General features: G+C 43.8%; 3 protein-coding genes across 3 annotated transcripts; 2 read left to right on the forward strand and 1 right to left on the reverse strand.

Annotated features, from left to right (window-relative positions):
* Positions 1 to 11,974: 11,974 nt before the first annotated feature.
* Positions 11,975 to 13,865, forward strand: LOC141958592 (histone H1.01-like). Its single transcript, XM_074901429.1, has one exon. It carries the CDS (start codon positions 11,989 to 11,991, stop codon positions 12,652 to 12,654), a length of 666 nt encoding a protein of 221 aa, XP_074757530.1. The 5' UTR covers positions 11,975 to 11,988; the 3' UTR covers positions 12,655 to 13,865.
* A 120-nt stretch (positions 13,866 to 13,985) lies between these two features.
* On the reverse strand, positions 13,986 to 14,415 carry LOC141958593 (histone H2B 1/2/3/4/6). The gene has a single exon (XM_074901430.1). It carries the CDS (start codon positions 14,403 to 14,405, stop codon positions 14,025 to 14,027), a length of 381 nt encoding a protein of 126 aa, XP_074757531.1. The 5' UTR covers positions 14,406 to 14,415; the 3' UTR covers positions 13,986 to 14,024.
* A 243-nt stretch (positions 14,416 to 14,658) lies between these two features.
* Positions 14,659 to 15,408, forward strand: LOC141958594 (histone H2A.J). The gene has a single exon (XM_074901432.1). The coding sequence runs from the start codon at positions 14,729 to 14,731 to the stop codon at positions 15,116 to 15,118; it is 390 nt and encodes a 129-aa protein (XP_074757533.1). The 5' UTR covers positions 14,659 to 14,728; the 3' UTR covers positions 15,119 to 15,408.
* The last annotated feature ends 9,097 nt before the right edge of the window (positions 15,409 to 24,505 follow it).

The following is a 24,505-nucleotide window of genomic DNA, read 5'->3' on the forward strand; positions in this document are numbered from 1 at the left end:
AATACTGTCCCTAGATGTATTCATGGTCAATATCAAATCTATGACTTTTGGGGTGCTGGGTTTTGGGTTTTTTTTTTTTGAGAAGAAAACAAATACAATTTAGATTAAAATTTTCTTTTTTAATGTGCATCACTTCTGAAAATGAGGATATTAATTAACATGGGAAAGATCTTTGCTTTACCCCTCTTCCAACATGAAGCAACCCACACTAAACTCTTCTAGTCAGTTACAATTGCTTATGTAGCAGAGGCATTCACAGCTTTTCCCCAGGCTGTAGCAACTGTGCTTCCTGTTGCAGAGGTGCAGTGGAATACACAGGTACAATGTGAAGTCTCCTTAGAATTGGTGTAGTCCTAAGCATACATCCTTTCTCTTCCTGAGAGGAGTGAACAGGTGAGTGGACTGTGATACCGGGGCTTAAAAAATTTATTATGCCATAGAACTATTCATACAGAACTGGTAGGTCACAAAGCAATAAACAAACTCAAGACTTCTATGCTATAACTCACCTAAAGAAGGATTCCAGAATAGGTTTGGGTGTTTTTTGAATTATTCCTTTATTTTCTTCACTTACTAGTGCCTCACTAGCAGCAGAACACCCAATTTCAATACCCCTCTCTTTCTGCTTCCCAATCCCTGCCCATACTTCCTAGTGACAGTGCTCAAGCAAAACCACTAAAAATTGTGTTCATTTAAGACATATGTAGACTAAGGACAGATTCACAACAAGATAGAATAAAGACAGATTTAGTTCTGTGAGATAGAGGCAAATGACTAAGCCTCTAGAGCACTGAGAACACTTGCTGTCTATCCCCATGATTTTTATACTCAGCTTTTCATTTCCATTTGTAAGTTCTCAGCTACCTTGCTTGTATTCTGGTTTTACATCCTCCAGGTAATTAAAGTGATGGTTTTGCATATATGTTTAAAGTCTAGCACAATAAGATAAAGCTCTTGTAGGGTATTGTTTGTATCAATAACCTCAGGATGAATAGTTAGAATCTTGACTTAAAAAACATCATTCATGAAATGCTGATAGAACTTCAGGCTTCAAGTTTTAGATCAATATTAGGCAAAAAATATCTATTGCCAGACATTAGTTGTAGGATATATAAAAATAAACTTCTGGAAAGGTAATTATATTTTTTAAACTAGCAGTTTTGTATTTTTATGAGTATTGGACAGGTTTTCCCATTCTTTGTGTTTTCCATTCACTGACAGCTGGTGCTTCATTCCTATTCAAAATACTCTGTCACTTTCAAAGGAAAAATGGAATTGCAATCTGTCCTTTGTGAATGAGTCAGGTTGTACAGATCCCTGCTTTGCACTGTTATCATGCTCCTGTTGTTGTTCTGCCATGCTGAAAATATAGTAGATCTCATCTGGACTATCTGGGGGAAAGAAATTGTTCCCTTGTACTTAAAGCCTAGGTACTTTTGACAGACCAGCAAACCCCCACAGTGGAGGAGAGCTCAGAGGACAAGGACAAAAGACAATGAGCTTGAGGAATAATGTACTGCAAAGAAAGCTTCACTTATCTCAACACCAGGGAGACTGGAGGGTTACCATGGTTTTAGATAAGACAGATGCACCAATGAATCATCAGGTTCCCTCAGACAACAAATAATCTGTTCCTGAGCAAGCCAGACCAGCATGAGGGGTGGTGAGGGAGGGTGGTGTATATGTGACTCAGCCCAACATGAAGTATAAAAACTGGACAGCAAATAAAACAAACTTTGAAGACCACAATGGGCTTGAGACAGTTTCAGTCAACATATTCCTTCCCAGTGACTGGGGAGGCCCAGCATTGTGACAACGAGCATATAGAGATCAGTTGTGAGAATCACGTTTGCACTGTGATTCAACTGTATATTGCAAATACTACATTATGCTTGTGATGCTATTTCAGTACATTGCTGCATCACTCCGCTAAATCAAAATCCCACATAATGCCAAATATGCTCAATAATGAAATTTGATACTAAACATTAAACTCTCTTCATTCATAATATCTAGAAGAATCTTCTCGGAGAGTATTCAAATCTGACAATATGGAGGTGTGGTCAACTGGGACCTGTCTCTACATGGGGGCAAGACTGTAAACTGCACAAGATCTGACTCTTTTGACACACTTCAGTCTTCTAAATCTACCTCAATGGTACTCATTCTCTGTAGCCCTGTGCCCACATAACACACCTTCAGTTCAGCATGAAAGCCACACTACAAATCTGTGCTTACTGAGAACAAGCAGCCCACGTGATTTTGGTAGGAAACGTTTTAAGTACACAAAGTTTTTATCTTAAGACTGAGTCCAAGTCAATATTTACGTATGTGGATTTGCCATTTGGAAGGAATCTCCTGGCAGTAGCATAGTTGCAGAAGTGGTTTATGCTGCTTAAGTAGAACTAGCAAACAATGTCTCCTAATATTTAAATGTTACAGCTAACGGTTTGCCAGTGTGTTGATCATATCTATCTATTTGATGGGTATAACAAGAGATCTGAGGGAGACTGTGGTACTTTGGTAACTAATTTAATCTCTTCCCTCCCCCTTCCCTGCCAGTGGACAACAGTCAGAGGTGGAGAGCCCCATTCTCATCTATTTATTTAAAGGCTCCCCTCAGTCAGAGATCCAAGAGGTTGGGCTGCAGCCCTGTTTTGGACTGTTTCCAACCTTCTTCTCTCTACCAAGTCCAGAAACTACACAGGGACTGATAAATCAAAAAAATACCTCAGTTGTAGCCCAGAAGCCTGGGCTGACTTTTTAGGATGCAGTTTGCCATGCACAGAGTGTGGCTCCTTACAGATCAGAAAACGGTTCACACAGGGGCAAAATGTTCAAGAAATCATCTCACTTCTGATGCCCAGTGCCAGCTGTGGGTAAGGACAAGTGCAACATTGTCTGAGTCACTGCTGTGTTGCTCTGCAAACCAGCAGGACATAGATACCATTTCATCATGGAAAACAACATCACAGGATTAGTCTCCAGCAGTGGATTGCAGGAAAGGACACTGCACATGCACTTGCAAGGGAATGTTGTACTTGGCAGGTACTGACACCCAAGCACTCACTTGGCCCTGCCACCACTCACCTCCTCCTCACCAGGCCACATGTTTCAAGGTACCTTTCAAAGCAATGCTGTTTGTGATGAGTAGTGTCCGGGACTTCCACGCCAGTAGTGATGGAATTGCAAAAATACACTTTCTAGGGTGTTTCTCTCACACAAAAATGTACCAGCTATCAGGACAGCTGTTCACCCCACTTAGCATGACTCTGGAGTAATGAGTGTGTTGTGTCTCACTCTACCTTGGAAGGAGAAGACTTGCACCATGCAAAAGCTGCAGTCTTGCAGGCTCATGGAATACCTGGTATAGGTGAATAGGTCTGTGAAGAAAGGCTGGAGAAACTCCTAGACCAGGTTTGGTGTATTGGGAAGATAGTAATATACCCAGTTCCTCAGGTGAAGCTGTTTTAGGACATGGGAGAGAAGGGATGGGGTCAATAACCTGCAATTGGAGGCAGGAGTGTCCTTCTGCCCATTTGGTTTTGTCCCTGTGCTCTGGACTTCTCCCACGTAGACACCAAATGACCTCTCCAGCAAGTGCTCCAGGTGGCTTCCCAGGACCAGGGTGGCCCATGGAGCTCAGAGCTCTGTAGTACACAATGCAAATCTTCTGCATTCAGGTAAGGGACAGAAAACAGCAAACTTCATCTGACACTTGACTGCTGCTCTTAAATCCTTACTCTGCTTTCTAAACTGGCAGTTGAAGCAGCACAGTTCTCCTTATACACTGAGCATTGACTAAGCTAACAAGGGGTATCTTGAAAGCATTTTAAACACAATGTTTCTTGCACAGCTGAGACTGATCAGTTCCTCTCCCTGTCTGGGCTTCTGCAGAGCTACACTGGGCAGTTAAGTTTTGGTGTTGAATTCTGCCGACTCTTATAGAGTTGTAAGCACTTTACAGCAGCTGAAGTATTGTCCTGTCTAAACAGTCTCTGGGGCATAGTTTTTAAAGTAATGAATGTACTGTGGGCATCCATGTAGGAATGTATTTAGCTTTTTTCTTGGGTTGTGTGTTTTTGGAGGAAGCCAAGTCTGGAAAATAGTGACATGCATTGTGTCAGTGTCTCCAGACGTTACTGCTGTTCTTTGTCTTTGTTACAGTAATAATTGGTTGAAAACCAAATACTCTGTTTGGAAAACCCAGCTGCTTACAGGGTTTTGTTTAGTTTTAGGCTCTGGGCACAGCAACAGGCTTCCCTTTAAGGATCCAGCAGCTGAGAAAGACCACTATAAACCCCAAGACCTGGCCAAGTCAGACCAGTCATTTCCCAGCCCATGCTGATGCAAGTAACTGTACTGCTTCATGTACAGAACTTTGTACTTCTCTTTGACAAACTGCATGAGATTTCTTTTGGTCCATGCCTCAAGTTTATTAAAGTCCCTTTTAATTGAATGTTTTACTTTTGGCTCTGTCTACCCTCCCTAACTTAATATCATCCACAGCTGCTAAGGGTGCATTGCCTCTTATCATCCAGGTCATTACTGAAAACACCAATTAATATCAAGTATTCATTCAGCCCAGGGGCATTCTTTTATTTACTGTGTCCACAGTTACTAAGTTGTTAACTACAGCCCTTTGACCCTGTTCTACAAAGAATTTTTGAACACCTAACAGCTGATGATCCTGCCCATACTCCCTCAGATCCCAGATGAGAATGTTCTGTGAGATGGTTCCAAAAACCTCGCTAAATACCAATTGTATTGCATACTGCACTCCTCCCCTGTCCACACAGATTCTCTCTAATCTATAGTTCTGTAATAACTACCAGCAGCTAAATATCAGCATTTTTTGTTGCTCTCCACACATCATCAGAGGTCAACAGAACACATTTTATTTCTGATAGTTGCTCAGTCTTGCTGATTCTTGGACACCCCACTATCTTCCCAAGTGTGTCACTCTACTCCATATTATAATTTCCTTACTGGTAACTTGCTGCAACCAAGAACATTAGTTATTGTATTTCCTATAGTGTATACTGAGGAAAGATTACCTCCTTCCTCTTCATGTTTTAAGTTTCTGAGAAGAAACTTCAGTTTTTCAGACTTCTCTGTCAGGAAACTTCAACATTGTTCTTCCATTAGAGAACAGTTTCTAGACCTCTCTGATAATTGCTGTTGCTCTCTTCTGAGTATTCTCTTATTGTTCACTTCTCATTACCTAGAGTTCAGTACTAAAAACTAGGCCTTAAACTCCAAGCAAGGTTATACCATGCCTGACTACAGAGGAAAAACTTCTTCATCTGTCTTGTAGATGTTGTCATTGTATTCCTTTCCTAAAACCTATTAACATACTGTTGTTGATTCCCTGTCAACTTATAACTGTAACTGGAAGACCCAGACCTACTCAGATGCTAGTCAACTTCTCCTGTCCAATATTTATAAAACCGATATATTTCTTTTCTGGTGAAGTATCGTACACATTTTTGAAGACAGTGTCTCCAATGTATCAGGCATTTTTCAACACATAAACTGTCCTCCATCATTCCAGCATTTCTTTGCTTGTTGGTACCCATAGCACTTCTATACATGCCCTGTAAACTATAATTCAGATCATAAATAAAATTACACCAGGCCTAGGACTGATTTTGCAGAACTCTATTTGACACAGCATTTTAACATCATAGCCGACAATCATAAACATTTAAATCTAAATTTCTACCGGGCGGGGGAGAGCAGCTGCTTGTGCTAGGCCAAGTTTTCCTGATTATTAGTTTCACTTTCAACACTTTTCTAAAATGAAATAAAATGAAACAGAGAGAAAACTTGCAGTGTATCAGCCAGCTCTAGGGAAACATTGCATCCTCCACTGAGACTCTTCCTAAAGTTTATTTTGGAGCAAGCCATTTAAACATGATTTTGATTTCTTCTCTTATGTCTTACAAAATTATGTCTCTTTTGAGTACTGTAAACTCTTGATTTTATTCGTATCTTCCCTGAATTTTGCTGAGCTGGTAATTAGTACAACTCAACATCAATGTGGTATTCCTTTCCCAGGGTGTGCTGAGTCTATAATGCTGAGCAATGCAGAAATCTGTAACCCAAAATGCCTTATTATGTATTTAGTTCTTGCCCATATTCTTCAGATACCTTAAGTGTAACAGAGTGACTATATAGGCTGCATGCATAGCTGGATCCGCTTCATATTATCACAGGTAATCTCTCAGCACCTATTTGCCTTCACTCAGCATGAAGGGCTAGAACTACCTTTGACAGCTTAGGAAATGACATCTTACAACATGTACATCCTGAGTGCCACTGGAAGGATAGGATGTAGATTTTCTGTATTGATGGCTTAGTTTCAATTTCCATCTCTGACTGAATCAGTATTTGCATTCCGACTCACAAAAAAACCCCCTGTCATTTGACTGTGCAGTGCACATGGGAGAACAGACAGCATGGAACATAGATTCAGATACCCTATTTCAATTTTTTCTAGGCACTCACTGAGAGTTACAGGTAGGGTTACATTTTTCCACACTTTTGCATGTAGGTCCCTTTATTTCTTTGTCTTTCTGCATTTACCTGCTTTCTTTTTTTCTTCAACTGAAAACCATAAAGAGTTAATTAGTCTACACAACAAAGTAGAGAAGAACTCTGCTTAAAGCTGAGTTTCCTGTGTGTAGCAATACTACTAACCATAATGGTAGTTCCTCAGTCCCAGGGATGGGTGGAGAGAATTAAATTGTGGTCACAAGAGAACCTCTGATCCAAACATTTTCACAAGATGGAATGAATATTTTGATGCTTTAGGCTGTCATTTTCTGGACAGACAGGAAGATTTTGAGGCTGACTGATTAAAACGCACAGCCCTTCTGTTTTGCTGGTTAGCAAGTATTTAGCAGTTATGGAAGGCAGAAGAGTCACTTCTCCCCACCTTTTGATCACACCAGAATATAGGGATTTTTTTTAAAGTGGCAGTTTCACTGAGACTTCAACTTGCCTTAACAAGTCCCATAGTCATGGATGACAATGAACACTGAGACAAATTAGGCTAGCTCAAATTGGTCTTGACAAGCCTTGAAACTAAGGACTGCCTGAGAGATAACAATGATTTTGAAGCAACTTTTATTTAACTACCAAAATTTTAAAGTGGCAGGACTACCACTCAGGGTTAATCTGTACATAGGTTTCACAAATTAACCTGGAAAAGTATTATTTGCAAAATAGTACTCAGGAAAATTATTGTTTCTGTCCAATCAGCACTGGTGAGACCCATCCTGGAGTGCTGTGCGCAGTTCTGGGCTCCTCAAAGACATGGACATAGCTGGAGCGAGACCAAAGAAGGGTCACAAAGATGATGAAGAGACTGGAGCATCTCTCATATAAGAAAAGGTTGAAAGAGCTGAGACTGTTTCACCAGAAGTCTCAGAGCCTTATTCGTGTGTTCAGATACCTGATGGAGGGAATAAAGGAGACAGAGCAGTCTTCACAATACTGTCCAGGATAGGAGGCAATGGACACAAACTGAAACACAGAAAATTCTACTTAAACATAAGAAATAATTTTTTTGAAACAGGCTGCCTGGAGAGGTTGTAGTTTCTCCCTGCTCTAGCTGGCTCTTCTCTGAGTGTGGGGATAGTACCTATTGCATTAGGTATTAGATTAGAAGGAAAGATACTTTTTTTTAAGGAGATGTGATTGCCCTAACACTGAAATATCTGTTAGTATATTTTTGTTAGCTTAATTGAAGTATGTATCTAAAAGGATAAAGGCTTCTTTACTACTGACACCCTTTTGACATTTTAACTCTTCCCTACTATACAAACTTTGCAATTGCTGAATCAGTATTGTCAATATAGTTGCAGCATGCCAGGGACTTCACTAATGTCTTTTGATCTTGGGATGGTGTTTTTATTTTTAATGTTAAGAATGATTACCTAATGTCTGCAAAATCATTATTTATCAAGAAGATAGCATACTTCAATTAAAAGTTTGTCATTTCTCTGGTCTTCACTATGCTAAAAATAGTAATTGTGATTAAATGAGTGTAGACTTTCAGCTAAATTTGGCTAATCAACTTATACAGACTGTTCTTCTGCAGCCTGAATGTCTAATCTGTCTCTATTTGTCTAATGTCTAACCTTTTTCTCTTCCATGTGGAGCTTCTTTCTTGACAAGAACAAAAAATCAAGTGTTTTCTCTGCTATACAGTTTTAGGAATGACTTCTTATGCTATATGTGACCTATTTTTGTTTTGAAGATCCTTTCACTGTAAAATCTTCTGTGATCTGCACTAACACCTGTTCTGCTAGTCAAGGAAGGAAGCCAAGGCATGTTGAGTGATGATGCATGGAAATGAGATTCTGTTTTGGGGAAGTAAGGATATGCATTTTAAGGAGACATAAAAAATTGGTTTAAGGTCCTGGGTAGGAGATAAACAGAGCCTGGTTTTGGACAGGGTGCTTGGAAAGGAAAAACAGCAGAACTTTCAATATTTACTGTTTGATTGAAATTTAGTATAAAAGGAGTCACATTTAAATATTTGTTTCTTCACATGGGAACTGCAAACAATTTTTATTACCAGCTCACTCTCAACATGTTGGTTTGGGGTTTTTTTAAGTAATGCTGCTTGGCAGTAAGAAAAATTCTTTGTCAGGTTGAAAAACTGTTCCATACTCTACCAATGATCTGTTAAGTTGTGTGGTGGGATGCTTGGTTTGCTTTGTCTTTTTCTCTTATCTGTAAAACACCCAGGGCAATATCAGTGCTACTTGTAAAGTAGATTGTGATTGGTCTCCTTAAAAACTGAGAATTGTTATTTTGGTCAAGTTATTCAGTTATTTCCAGAAATGAAAACCTGAAAATTGTTCGAAGCTTTACACAAGTTTATTTTATCCAATTATCTAGAAAAAGTTATTGTTGAGACCAGGAGGAGAATTAACCTTAGAAAAGCCTCCTCTTTTCACACCACTTCATATCCATTAAAAAACCAGATTGCCTTTTGCAGAAATGGTTGTTAAAACCAAGAAAATTTTCACTGCTTGGAAGTAGGCCAGAAGTAATTCTCTGTGTAGAGCAGAGTCACTGTGATGGTTCAGGAAGAGTTACAAAAAAGGATGTTGACACAAAATGCCAGAGGCCAGCAGTCAAGTCTTCCAGTGTCTCAGACTACTAGGGAAAAAGAAAGAACTTCATAAGTGCAAGACAAAATAGTAAGCACCTAGATCAGGGAACTCTTTTAAAGTCATGCAGATCTACACGGACCCATCCAGAACTAAAAGTGAGAGAAGACCTAAATTCTGTTCCTTGAAATCCTCAGATTAAGGCCTTTGTCATCTGCTTTCCTTACACAAACAGAGATGAGCTTTTCCCTTTAAAACTTGTCACAGAGGAGAGACAGCAATCCCGTTTTGATGGAGTTCAAGTGACTGCAGGTACTTAGGGAGCAAGATCTGAGGGCTCTTCTCCCACCTCTTTCTAACTCCTGTCTAACCTGTAACCTGTTCATGGGGGAAGGGAAGGAGATCTCTTTTCTCCTGGTGGACTGAGAACAGGTTTACAAAGAGTGAGATTGAAGGAAAGCTTGCCCAAAGGTATGGATGTGAAGGATGGAGCTGGTGAAAAGGATCCACCCCCGGGCCTACAGCTGCACTCATGCACCAGCGGTTACAGTCCACTCCCAGTTACTCCCAGCTTTCTGACCAGTTTAAAGTGTAATAAACAAGACTAGTAGAGATCTGACACTAAATCATCAAAGCTACAGAGTCTAAGGCACATAAAGCTTCTTTCAGTCCTTATTCTCTGAAGAATGTGCATTATATTAAACAGACCCAGATAGATGACAGCCCTTCCCAGTTTTGACTTTTGTATCACTTACAGTCAGATTCCACTTTATGGCCATCTCCCTTCACCTACTCTGGAAAATAAGCATGATGCCATCATCTTTCTACCAGTAACTGCCCTTTTACCCCTCAGAAAAATATTCCTACCACTCATTCCGGTTACCAGTCTGAGTTTCCCAACCCTATGACTACTGTGGAATTAGGTCCAGTTGCTTATGTGGGAACGATGTCAGGTTCATGATAAGCATGGCAGATTTCACTGCCCAGTTCAGAATGTCTTTCAGTCTGGTTTTTGCTGTGTGGTACTGAAAAGCCTAATTTTTTCCTTTCTCCACCTTTTCCTTAATATCCTTCTCTCCTTCAAAGTATTTATTAGCTGGCCTGCATGCACACACAAAATAGAAATAGGACTGAAAGAGAACATGAAAAAGTGACAGTTCATTGTTTTCACTTTTGTTATTGTAATGCATTTCATTTATCCTTGCCATTTTAATCTATCCCATTTCAACTAAAACTATTTACTAATAAGTATAATTTAACTGTGTCTTCAACACTTCATGTATGAAAATAAATGCCAGGGCCTTTTGCAGCATACTACTAGTCTTCTAGAGCTCAAATGTAGCCATGCTAGAAGAGTCACTTCTTTGCTGAAATAACCCACTGACATTTTGCATTACAAATTTTTATAAAGTACAATAGGGCAATATCTTACGTTTGGGCTTAATTTGTTCTTTTCAACAACAACAAAAAAATCTGGCTGCTCTTTAATTAGAAGCTAGCTGAGGCTTTTGCCTTCTGATTTAATAAAAAATTATCCCAAACAATTCGTGGCAATCCTTAAAAAAAAAATATTTAATTTTGTTGTCACTTTGTGAGACTTAATATTTAAGTGGAATCATAATAATTAAATCTGATTCTGATTTATGAGGATTGTCTGAAAATTATTTTGATATTCTGAGGATTTGGATGAAAACCTAAACTGGTGTTTTCCTTTAAAGAAGACAATGGCAGGTTTTATGAAACCTAGGGATAAAAAGGAGAAAAAAATAAACCACAAAAAAACAACAACAAAAAACCACCACCAAACAATCTGTGTCCAAATATTTAAAGGTAACATTGAGGCTGAAGCACACTGTTCATGCAGGCCAGATTTCCACATCATTTAACCTATCTGTGAGAACCCGAGGCTTCACCTGGTTCCATTAATGTTTAAGTAACATCCGATACACTAACATGTATGTCAAACTACCTGTTTGAGATTTTTCCCCTACAAGTCTGCTTCTGAATTCTGTAAGTCTTAAAGAATAATAGTATATACTGCTGTAACTGAGAAAATGTTAAACTAGCACCTTATACCGATTGTATATGCATTAACTAGGCACTGACAGCTTCATTTTAAAAACACAAACTATTTGTAAAAATATCGAAAACTTGCTATTCACCTACAGAAGACCACAAAAAATGCAGGGTGCTGGCAAGTTCCAGACACTTTTCAACAGTATATATATTCCTCTGAAGGTCTCTCATCTTACCCAAACACGAAATTCTGTAGAAATACCGTATCCTTAATAGTTAAAGATATGGTTAAGGGAGCCGAACCTTTATCCATATTCAAAGCTCAGCCATGAAATTGTGTTACTTCCTTCTCTTTTAAATCAATTTACGACAAAAATAATGAAGCTACACCCTCGGTTTCTATCCTCATCTGGAGAAAACCCCCTAAGGAATAAGCCTGTATTATGGGGGAGACTTTATATCTACGGATTTTATTATAATTTAGAAGGAAAAACAAAAGTTTGCCGTTCCCGGGGTCTCTCTGGCTTCACAACGCGGCGTTAAACACATCTTTTCTCTCTCATATGGGGTCCCAACAGCAAGAAACTCCCCTGAATGAAAGTCCACCGTCTTCTCTTCACTCCCCGAAGAAACTGGCGTATTTTTGTAGCACTCATTTTACAAAAAAGATGAATTTATAACTCCGAAGAAACACAGACTCGGAGGACGAAAAGCTCTTCCTGGCTAACAGTTAGGCGGGCTCTGCAAAGCACCAATCACAGATCACCGCTTCGCTATAAATTGAGGCATCGGGGTTACTGTAGCCCAATTACTTTCTTTTGATTAGGAAGAAGTCTCTGCAGCGATGTCGGAGACCGCTCCCGCCGCCGCTCCCGCTGTCGCGGCCCCCGCCGCCAAAGCCGCCGCCAAGAAGCCGAAGAAGGCAGCGGGCGGCTCCAAAGCCCGCAAGCCGGCGGGGCCCAGCGTCACCGAGCTGATCACCAAGGCCGTGTCCGCCTCCAAGGAGCGCAAGGGGCTCTCCCTCGCCGCGCTCAAGAAGGCGCTGGCCGCCGGCGGCTACGATGTGGAGAAGAACAACAGCCGTATCAAGCTGGGGCTCAAGAGTCTCGTCAGCAAAGGTACTCTGGTGCAGACCAAGGGCACGGGCGCCTCCGGGTCTTTCCGCCTCAGTAAAAAGCCTGGAGAAGTGAAGGAAAAAGCCCCCAAGAAGCGGGCGGCCGCAGCCAAGCCCAAGAAGCCGGCGGCCAAGAAGCCCACCAGCGCCGCCAAGAAGCCCAAGAAAGCGGCGGCGGTGAAGAAGAGCCCCAAGAAAGCAAAGAAGCCAGCGGCCGCCGCAGCCAAGAAAGCGGCCAAGAGCCCCAAGAAAGCGACTAAGGCTGCCAAGCCCAAAAAAGCGGCGGCAGCAGCAAAGAGCCCGGCAAAGGCAAAGGCGGTGAAGCCCAAAGCAGCCAAACCCAAGGCGACCAAGCCCAAAGGGGCCAAAGCGAAGAAGGCGGCGCCCAAGAAGTGAGGTGTTGAAGTGGAAATGCTTAAACCCAACGGCTCTTTTAAGAGCCACCCACTATTGTCCGAAAAAGGGCTGATACACTCCGTCGCCGAGCTCCGTGCCTGCCGCGGAACTAGCCACACTCCGCTACCCGTGTGGGACGTTAGACTGTGTAGTGGATGGGACACTAAACTTCTGGCCGTAGTTACGCTAAGACTTGGAAAAATAAAGTTTAGATTCCTTTCGAAAACGCTTTCTAAAGGCTGGCTTTTTCTGAGCACCGCAAGAGGGTGTATGTGTTAAAGGGACTGCTTAGGGCGGGTATCGCTCTGGAGCGCGGAGGTTTCTTTCCGTGCCGTAATCAGCGCGGTCCCTAACCGCCTGGGTGAGATCGCCACACCTCTTAGTGACGGCAGCCGGGGACTGTCAGCACGGCTCCTTTCCGCTTGGCAGCGCTGTCGTGGGGCAGGTCTTCGATGATTTCACCTACATGATCTTTGAGAAGGGGCTGCCCGGGGCGGATAAGCGGACCTCTCCCGCACCCTGCCTGCCGGGTGGCGCTGCAGCCACAGCGGCAGGAGCTATGCCGGGCCGCTGCGAGCAGGGAGCTTTATGCCCGGGGCTGCCTCGCCCGTTAGGAACGGAGAGGAGCGGAGCTCGCCGCGGCGCCGGTGACTCCTAGAGCTCAGCCTGTAGCCGCTTGTGATTGGCTGATGGGGGAAGCCACAGCCGCTGATTGGAGAATTAGAAAATTTCGAAAAGCCCGCGCTGCTGACGGGACACGCAGCGCTGCCCGCGCTGGCTGGTGGTCCTGGGGCCGCCCGTCCCCGTACAGCCCGTCCTCGCAAAGCGTCTACTCCGTCTCAGGTGTGCTCGCTTCTCCTATTGTCTTCTGATCCTACAAGGCTGCTTCCTGTATTCTCATACAAAATGGAACGTTTTTAAGATTAGACTATCCCAGGAAAACTATGAAAAATAAGTTATTAGCGTCGTTTTCTTTCTCCTCATCCCCTTTCTGTGGGGGGTGGGTGTATTAATGTAGCTATTAGAAGCTACATGAATCTTATTTATGGAATGTGTAGTACAGTGTTCTGCATCTTGCATCTCCACCGTAAAAAAGCTTGATACAACTTACATTTATTGGAAAATATTGGAACGTTAACATTCATTAAAGTTACTACGTTCAAGTATTTTTATCAAGCATTTCATAATAAAAACTTTCTTGCAAGCTCTGATGACGAGATTTAACAATTTATTCCATATTGTATTTACCCAATTCTGAAGTACACTTTCACACCTAGAAACAGAGATACTACTGTGTTAAAGCCCTCTCAGGGAGTATGTGGGTGGCTCTGAAAAGAGCCTTTGGGTCGAGGTGGTCTGGCCGAGGCAGTTCACTTGGAGCTGGTGTACTTTGTGACAGCCTTGGTGCCCTCGGAGACAGCGTGCTTGGCCAGCTCGCCGGGCAGCAGGAGCCGCACGGCCGTCTGGATCTCCCGCGAGGTGATGGTGGAGCGCTTGTTGTAGTGCGCCAGGCGCGAGGCCTCGCCGGCGATGCGCTCGAAGATGTCGTTGACGAAGGAGTTCATGATGCCCATGGCCTTGGACGAGATGCCCGTGTCGGGGTGCACCTGCTTCAGCACCTTGTACACGTAGATTGAGTAGCTCTCCTTGCGGCTCTTCTTGCGCTTCTTGTCGCCTTTCTTCTGCGTCTTGGTCACCGCCTTCTTAGAGCCCTTCTTGGGCGCGGGGGCGGATTTAGCTGGCTCAGGCATTTTAAGACCGTTCTCTACTCTAGAGAGTACTAGCTAAAATGGCCGCGGCGCTCCCCATTTATAGGGCTCTTATGCAAATACAAGACACCTAAGTCGTACGATGTGATTGGACTTTTCTGCACGGGGGTGTATCTTTCTCTGATTGGTCACAATACGATCCGTCTTCTCATTGGTCGTATAAGCAACGACTGCTTACACCCAATCACCAACTGCTCATCCCGCCCAGGGAAGAGATAAAATGGGAAGAGGCGTTGCGTCAGTATGATTTTTTTGATCTAGTTTCTTGCTGCGAAGCTCTGAGGGGATTTTTGCGTGTCTAAAGCATGTCTGGTCGCGGGAAGCAGGGAGGTAAAGTACGAGCTAAGGCCAAGTCGCGCTCATCGCGGGCCGGGCTGCAGTTCCCCGTGGGCCGTGTTCACCGCCTCCTCCGGAAAGGTAACTATGCGGAGCGGGTGGGGGCTGGAGCTCCCGTGTACATGGCGGCCGTACTGGAGTACCTGACGGCCGAGATCCTGGAGCTGGCGGGCAACGCGGCCCGCGACAACAAGAAGACGCGCATCATCCCCCGCCACCTGCAGCTGGCCATCCGCAACGACGAGGAGCTCAACAAGCTGCTGGGCAAGGTGACCATCGCGCAGGGCGGGGTGCTGCCCAACATCCAGGCCGTGCTGCTGCCCAAGAAGACTGAGAGCCATAAGGCTAAAAGCAAATGAGCTTGGCCAGTAAAGCTGCTTAGATTTTTCACGACATTGTACCCCAAAGGCTCTTTTCAGAGCCACCCACACAGCCAGAAAAGAGTTGTGTTGCTTTGTTTAGAAAAGTGCTTTGCTACTGTTTCTTGCATGCAGCTTTTTATTAAGGAGCTAAACCTGTTTTGTATCATTGCCTTAAAATTTCCTGTTTCTACCTGAGAAAGGTGATGTATTTCCTTTCTAACTCGTCTTTCGTAATGAAAGAATGGTAATTATACTAGTTATATTGGTAAAATAGTTTTTAATGTGGAGTCGGTTCAACTGTCATGACTTTACAGACTACTTATGGTGTGAAATACGCAGCGGGGGGGGGGGAGTGGCTGAAAGACAAGCAGGACAGGAAGAAAAGCTATGCAGCATGAAAGTGAACAGGAGACCACCCCAAACCCATGTAACAACATGAGAAATGTAACAAATGAAGAAGTGCTTGCTTTGTAGGCTTTTCTTTAAAAGATGTTAACCTTCCCTATGGCTTAATTCTATTGGGGGCTGGATTTGATCTTAAGAGGTCTGTTCCAAACTAAAAGATTCTTTATCTACAAACGAAATGAGAAATGCTTTAGGGGAAAGGGCTTGTTTTGATCTAGATCCTTAATGAGTCAGACCTGTACTGTAAAGCAACAATGTAGCATTCTTCTGTTTAGAAGCAGCTCCTTACAGCACTGGTGTATTCCCAGTTTAAGTGGGATTTCCAAGCTTGACACTCTGAAATTCCCTTACTGTGTATAGCTATTCCTGTTGTTGCATCAGTTAACAGTGGGCAATGTTTTTTAATTACTTGTGCTAACAATGTAGGATATTATCACCCAAAGGCACAATGTTATGGCTCTTTAGATTCAGTTACAAATTGAGAAAGACTGTTTAGATGATTCCTCTTGCTAGGATGTTCCCAGAAGCTGGTGGTCTGCATCACACTCAGTCTATAGCTCCCACCTGTGCAGCACCTCTGCCCTCCCCATACCCTGGGAAGAAGGAATGCTCTGGTCTTAGAGGAAGGAAAATACCACCTATAGCAAGATACTATCCCTTGTCCCTCTCCTTCCCACTCCTAAGCTGTAGCAAAGAGGCTTTTTAAGTAGAACTGTATGACAGCCAAAGAGGGACACTGGTGATCATATGCAGAGAGAAACAAAGGAAGACAGCTCTCTGGAGCACTAGACTTTTCTGGTACGGTGACAGTATCTGTGCCCAAGGTTCTGCTTGCTAATGGATACATTTAGAGCTGTAATGTTTCCATTATGTATCCATTACTGATCCTCATTATGCTGTTTTATTGATCAATAGCTGCAGCTGCATATCTCCTGCACTTACTGAAAAACTGTGATGATATAAAAACTGTGTTTTAATATGCACAAGTCTTCTGTGTTTGGTTTACAGAACAGATCCCTGCATATGTGTGTGCAGATCTCAATCATTGAATGGTTTGGGTCAGAAGATGCCATCAAAGATCATCTAGTCTAACCCCCCTGCCATGGGCGGGGACATCTTCCACTAGATCAGATTGCTTAAAGCCTCATCTAACCTGACTTTGAACACTTCCAGGAATGGGGCTTTCACAAATTCTCTAGGCGACCTGTTCCAGTTTCTCACCACCCTCACTGCAATGTCTTCCTTATATCCAGTCTAAATCTACTCTTAGTTTAAAATTGTTGCCCCTTGTCCTGTCACCTGTCTTTCTACCTGCCTTGATGAAAAGTGTCTCCTTGTCTTTGTATATTGCAAGGCTGCAATAAGGTCTCTGCAGAGCCTACTTTTCCCCAGGCTGAACAGCCCCCACTCTTCTTCATAGGAGAGGTGCTCCAGCCCTCTGATCATTTTTGTGGCCCTCCTCTGGACCCACTTCAACAGGCCCATGTCTTCCTTGTGCTGGGGACCCAGAGCTGGATACAGTAGTGCAGGTAGGGTCTCACAAGGGTGGAGTAGAAGGGGAGAATCACCTCCTTTGAACTCCTGGTTATTCTGCTTTTTTATGTAGTGCAGGATATGATTCACTTTCTGGGCCACAAGCATGCACCTCTAAATCAAAACACAGGAATTCCAGATAAAGCTCATGGGGGTGGGGGTATCTGTATCCAGGAGTGGGATTTCTCTGAACAAACTCCTATATGTGGAAATCAGTTGGTACTACAGGAGAGGGCCCTGCCCTTCCCTGAGTGTGGAGGTAAGTTCATCATATCTCTCCAAATTCTTATCATCTGAGCAGAAATTATTTTCTTCGGAGTTTTGTTCTAAACATGTATTTCCCTCATTACTGTGCTCACCTTAGTAACAAGAGTTTCACTCTCTGCGATACTGTTTTGCCAGTTATCAGGCCTAGCATAAAGATGAACCAATAACCAAATTGTATTTGATACAAAAGGGTCAGTACAGGGGTGAGCACTGGGGGTACAAACAAGTCAGATTATACATAATTGACATCAATCCCAATGACCCCAACAACACCACCACATGACCAACAATGGGTGGAATAAATGGTGAAATGCAGTCTCCCATAAAAGGGACAGGAGACAACTCAGTCAACAAGCCAAACACATAAGACCAAGGAAGCCACATACTGAATCTCTACACAGCCCACATTTACAAAAGCCAGACCTGACTGGAGCCCAGTCCTACGGAGGCAGGAGGTCCTTCCCCAACAGGGAACTCTGCAAAGGGCATCCACCTCACAGACAGACACTGCTCCTGCCTGCAAGTGGTCCCAGCTTTTATCCCTCAGTGGGACACCTGACCTTTGTTTACTTAACGCAGACACCTGGGGCTCCTTTACCCAATGGCTCTCCCTGCAAGGCCGGCACCACCCTGGAGGGAAGCCCAAAGGCAAACTCACCCCCCCTTTGTGAAGGGCTGTAGGAATCACCTATATGTCAACCTTAATTTGGGGCTTGGGGTTGAAACCCCAGCATTTCACTCGCCCCTTGACATATGGGTGGACCACAGCCCTCACACGATCTCTAAGTGTGACATCTTTATCTTGTATTTGGCTACAGACACTGCCACAGTCATCTCAGCTGTTTCTTCCTATTCTTCACTGTTGTGGTCTTTTTCATTGGAAGATCAGTGTGACTGTGGGTCTGAAGCTGATGGCACCTGCTCAGCACAGTTCAGCGTCAACTTGTATTCCAGTCCACACGCTGCCCATTTGGGTCAAATACATTTGTCACAGGAGTGATTTCATATTCCAGGCAGTGCCACACAAGATCTAGAAGACAAAACCTTAGACCATCGTTATTCCCACAAATAACATTTATTTGCGGGGACATATTCCCATTTTTTCTGTCCAGGCTTCATGATTAGGATGGTGTTATCTTTTCCTACAACTATTACTTCAGCTGGCTCAGGGGGGCCACTCGGCCCTTGGACCCATACTTTTGCCCCATTACTAAAATTCGTGGATCTCCACGAACAGTAGTCACTTGGGGTGGGTCCCCCTACCTCACCTTTGTTTTCAAAATTGGTAATATTAATAGCTGTGCTATTCTATCATTGGGTTGAAAAACTAAATCTTGTTCACCATTATTCAGCAGGATTACTTTGATCTCTCCCTGGTAGTCTGCATCAATCACTCCTCCCATTACATGAACACCTTTTAGGGCTAGGTTTGAGCAAGCAGTTATTAAGCCAAAGTGTCTTGGGGGAATTTGGATTCCTATTCTGGTGTTAATAACCCTTGTCTGACCTCAATTTATCTTTACCAGTTCTGATGCATAAAGATCTAGCCCAGCAGCCTCTGGAGTGGCCCGGTAGGGGGCCATTGCACCTGGAACCATTTCCCCATAGATTAAAGTTTCAGTTACCATTAGAGGCTTTATTTGCAGATTGGGCGTAGTCATACACATCAAGGGTGTCTCCATCTCCCCGATGGGTCTATTGTTGGGGTGTGGAGCACATCTGTGAGGTTAGATCTCCATCGGGATAGGTTTCCATTTCCCATCTTTTTTAACTGCTCCTTTAAAAGCCCATTCATTCGTTCAATTAATCCTGGAGCCTGTGAATAGTATGGAATATGGAAGATCCACTGAATATTATGCTGCTCTGCATATTGCTGTACAAATTTCAGAAATGGGACCCATTATCAGTTTGTATTTGTAAGGGGATGCCATAGTATAGGATCATTATAACTATGGTAGAGGTAGTACTATGGTGCGTGGCTTTTCTGCAGGGATAAGCAGTCAAGGATCCTGAATATGTATCAACTGCAGTGCAGATGTATTTGCACCCTCGGTCCTGGGGTAAAGGGCTGATATAGCCCATCTGCCAGATTTGTCCTGGCAATTTCCCTCTTCCCAATTCTCCTTTTACAATATTTGGTACCAGGCACTTATGAGTATGCTGGCACATAGGGCATTGGGCAATTATTGTTTTGATCATATCCAGTGACATAGCTATGCCACACTCTTGGGCCCACTTGTAAGTGGCCTTTTCCCCCAAGATGCCCACATTTCTGGTGTGCCCATTTTGCCAAGCCTTCATGGTCTCCTTCCTGAGGGAACTCCAGTCCGGCTTGGGAAATCTTTGCCTGGTTATCAGTGACAGAACTGTAAAGATGCTCAAGTGAATTTATATTACTACGAGCATCTACATGGAATACTATCACCTTGGTTCTTTGAACCAGTTCCCAAATATCTTTCCATATTGCCTTTCCCCAGACCGTTTTAGAATAACTTTTCCAATCTTTGGCTACCCATGTTGGCAGACAAATAGCCAATCCATTTGCCACTGACCAAGAATCGGTGTATAGGTGACATTCCCCTAAATCCTATTGTTTTAAAGCCATATATGCTGCATATAACTCAGCATATTGGCTACTTTCCCCTTCTCCTGTGGTCTCCAGAAATTTCCCTGAATGAGGATGATAAGCCACTGCCTTCCAAAACCTATATACCCTATATATTTAGCTGACCCATCTGTAAACCATGTATGTTCCCTTTCAAGAGGTAGCAGCTGATCCAGGGTCATCCCCCATCGCACAGGGGATTCCTGTTCAGCTATAGGATCAGGCTTTACCTCTTGATCCTGCATGGGGGCAGACACTACTTGCTCATGGAGGGCAGCAACACCACCAGGTCCCACCTTTGTGCTGTCCTGGATGTACCATTTCCATTTTATAATGCTCGATTCTTGTGCATGCCCTATTCAATGAGTCTCTGGGGAGCTTTTAACCCACTGCATAATAGGGATTTCGGGGCACAGGGCCACCTCGTGGCCTATCGTGTGCTGCTTGGTTTCTATCAAGGCCCAATAACAGTCTAACAGTTGTTTCTCAAAGGGTGTGTAATTATGCCCTGCCTCTGGTAACTTTCTTCCCCAAAATCCTAAGGGGACTCTTCTCTTCCCTTGTTTCTGCCAGAGGCTCCAATTAGCATATGACCCATTTACAGATACATTTAATTCTACTTCTCCATCCTGCATGAGCCATAAGTCCAAAGCCCTTTGAATCGGCAAGAGAGGCTATTCAAAGACAGCCTGCTGCTCATTTCCCCATTCAAATGCATGCTTTTTGCAAGTTACCTTATATAATGGGGCCAGAATCTGTCCTAAATTTGGAATATGTTGTGTCCAGAAACCAAACAGTCTGATAAATCTCTGCACCTCCTTCTGATTCCATGGTATAGCAAAGTTAAGAATCTTTTGCCAAGCTTTAGGTAGTATTTCTCGATGACCACAGTTCCAATGTATTCCTAGGAATTTAACTGTCTGAGATGGTCCTTGGATCTTAGTAGGATTAATCTCCCAACCTTTCTGCCTCATATGCATTAGTAGCACTTAAAGCATTTGTTGTAATTCACCCTCATCGGTCCCCTGAATCAGGATATCATCAATATAGTGGATTATTTGCATATGAGAAGGAAGCTGTACCTCGTCCAGGCGGTGCTCAGCCACTGTGCCTAGGGCACCGTCCAGGCGGTGCTCAGCCACTGTGCCTAGGGCACCGTCCAGGCGGTGCTCAGCCACTGTGCCTAGGGCACCGTCCAGGCGGTGCTCAGCCACTGTGCCTAGGGCACCGTCCAGGCGGTGCTCAGCCACTGTGCCTAGGGCACCGTCCAGGCGGTGCTCAGCCACTGTGCCTAGGGCACCGTCCAGGCGGTGCTCAGCCACTGTGCCTAGGGCACCGTCCAGGCGGTGCTCAGCCACTGTGCCTAGGGCACCGTCCAGGCGGTGCTCAGCCACTGTGCCTAGGGCACCGTCCAGGCGGTGCTCAGCCACTGTGCCTAGGGCACCGTCCAGGCGGTGCTCAGCCATCCTTGAGGCAATCTTGTAAAGGTGTACTGCCATCCTTGCCATGTAAATGCAAATTGATCCCAATGCTCTTCTGCAATCAGTCATAAAATAAGCATTGGCCAGGTCAATGACAGCATACCACGTGCCAGGATGCCTCTGAACTCTTTCTATTAAAGTGATCATATCAGGTACCGCTGTCACAAGAGGTAGGGTGCTCTTGTTCAGTTCTCTATAATCCACAGTCATTCTCCAGGATCCATCAGCCTTTTTGACTGGCCAGATTGGACTATTCCACATTGTGGTAGTCAGTTTTAAAACCCCTACAACCAGTAAATCTTTGATTGTTTGGGAAATTTCTTCATGACCGCCTAGAATCCTGTACTGTTTCATGGTTACTACCTTGGTCGCAGTTGGGATCTGAACCGGAGGCATCTTCCCTACTAAAACTGCTCGGTTAGTGATATAACTATTTACCCCAGATTGATAAAGACCATCAACAAGATTCAAAGTAAGTCCCTTTAGAATATCTATTCCAATTATATGCTCTGGGATCGAAACAATCATGACTGTATACTGTCATTTTGGAAGCTTTCCAGTTTTCATATCAATTTGGGTTTGTACTGCTTCAATTTGCTTTCCACCCAGTCCTGTAGTAATAACAGATTGACCTTTAAATTTCTTTGGATTTCCATAAATCATGGGGGCCTTCGCTACAGTATCTGCTAGAGCCTTTACTATTTGAGAGGACCGTTTTTTCCAGAATAGTTGTATTTCCACATGAGGTTGTCGGCCCTCCTGTGCCGAAGGTACCAGAGCTTGGCCAATATTTCAGTATGGATTACAGTACCTACTGTCTCTTGAGGGGTACAGGTCAGAATACTGCTGCCATTCGTGGTTCTTCCTCGGAACAACTGAACTGCTCCCAGAGGGCCCACCATGAGCAAAGACAGGATCCCGTCGAGGATCCAGAGGGGGTGCTGTAGGCTGAACAGTTTCTGACCAGTGTGCTTGATAATTCTGCACTTTTCCACGGGGTTTCTGTAACCCTCTCTGTTTGTACAGCCTCCATAATTCACTGGTGTTGACACCATCAATTTTAGCAAGAGGTACGCCATCTTTCAATAAAGCTTTAAACAATTGTCCTTGAGACAGCCGACGTCCGGTATTTTTACCGCGTCCGGTGTCTCGGTTCTGTGTATACTCCCAGGGGCCCTGTTGACGTCAGAATTCTCGATAACCCTGATGCTCCTGGGGAGTCCATTCTCCAAGGTCACCTAGCTGATGCATTTTCTCAATTACATCTCTAATGGGATTTCCTGTTTCACTCAATAAGAGAGTTACAAGAACATTCTTATAAGCTGGTGGAGCAGTTCTAATGATTGCATTTCTCATAGGCACAGACAATTGAAGTTGTATCAACACATCCACATGGCCTACATAAATGGCCAGTTTCATTCCTTCTTCCTTCAATCGCTATATACCATCCCACAGAGTATACCATGGCCAGTCAGTACCTGGCCAGGAATTCTCTAAAGGGTATTTTTCCTTGCACCCCACAGCAGCTAAAGCCAAAAGATTAGTACTGTCATCATTAGTCCAAAAAGCTTCCTGCACCAGAGGGTCTGAACTCAGAGTTACAAGCTTTCTGCAGTCAAAGTTATCCAGGCTAAACCCTGATGCTTCCTGATCATATAAATGTACCATCCAAGCAAGCAGGGGCTCTCCTGGTCTCTGACTGAACCATGCAAGAATATCACTGATTTCTTGCTGTGTGAAATCTTCCATTGTAGGTCTTCTTACTGGTGGCTCACCCTCAGAAAAATTCCACCTTCCTCCTGATCTCACATCTGCAGAGTCATCTGAGGCACCAGCCCCATCAGACTCTGCAGGGTACCAGATATCATCAGCTGAGTTATCAGGGTTACAGTGTACATCCACCTGTATAACCTCTGAGTGGACCTTCTTATGACTACATTGTCCCTGTCTCTTCCTACATTTACACTGGGCAATTTGTACTGTATCCTTCTCAGGTACAGTTTGAGAAGTGTCTAGTTTATCAGTAAGAAACTTGTTTACAGATTCTAATGTCATAAACTGAACCCACATATGGGAACATTCAGCCAGTAAGTGATCTTTTTGCTGGTACTGTTTCTTATATGCTGTTAACAGGATCCATCCCCATCTCCCAAAGGTTAGAGCATCCTGTGCCTTACTGGAGAATTTTTGAATATTTTCTAATACATCCTGGGGTTCAGCCTCCACCAACCGCTTCTCCCACTCTTCACATGGTCCCCCAAGTTTAATCCATTCGAGGGCCAGCAAACTATACACAGGATCTTCCCAACCAGGAACTTCAGATGGGGCCATCCTCATCACCAATTTTGTTTTGCCAATTATTAGGCCTAGCATAAAGGACACAGCCAGCATAAAGATGAACCAATAACCAAATTGTATTTGATACAAAAGGGTCAGTACATGGGTGAGCACTGGGGGTACAAACAAGTCAGATTATACATAATTGACATCAATCCCAATGACCCCAACAATGACACCACACAACCAACAATGGGTGGAATAAATAGTGAAATGCAGTCTCCCATAAAAGGGACAGGAGACAACTCAGTCAACAAGCCAAACACATAAGACCAAGGAAGCCACATACTGAATCTCTACACAGCCCACATTTACAAAAGCCAGACCTGACTGGAGCCCAGTCCCAGGGAGAGGCAGGAGGTCCTTCCCCAACAGGAAACTCCACAAAGTGCACCCACCTCACAGACAGACACTGCCCCTGCCTGCAAGTGGCCCCAGCTTTTATCCCCAAGTGGGACACCTGACCTTTGCTTACTTAATGCAGACACCTGGGGCTCTTTTACCCAATGGCTCTCCCTGCAAGGCCGGCACCACCCTGGAGGGAAGCCTAAAGGCAAACTCACCCCCCCTTTGTGAAGGGCTGTAGGAGTCACCCATATGTCAACCTTAATTTGGGGTTTGGGGTTGAAACCTCAGCATTTCAGATACTTAGACCCACTTATTAGCATTCCATATTTTTGTTCTTAGTCACTAGTGGTTGTACAGGTTGTGAATTCTGTTCTGTCATCACATTGATAAGACCTCAAATGTAAATAA

This window comes from Athene noctua, chromosome 3, assembly GCF_965140245.1.
Source record: "Athene noctua chromosome 3, bAthNoc1.hap1.1, whole genome shotgun sequence".
NCBI classification, from domain to species: Eukaryota; Metazoa; Chordata; class Aves; order Strigiformes; family Strigidae; genus Athene; species Athene noctua.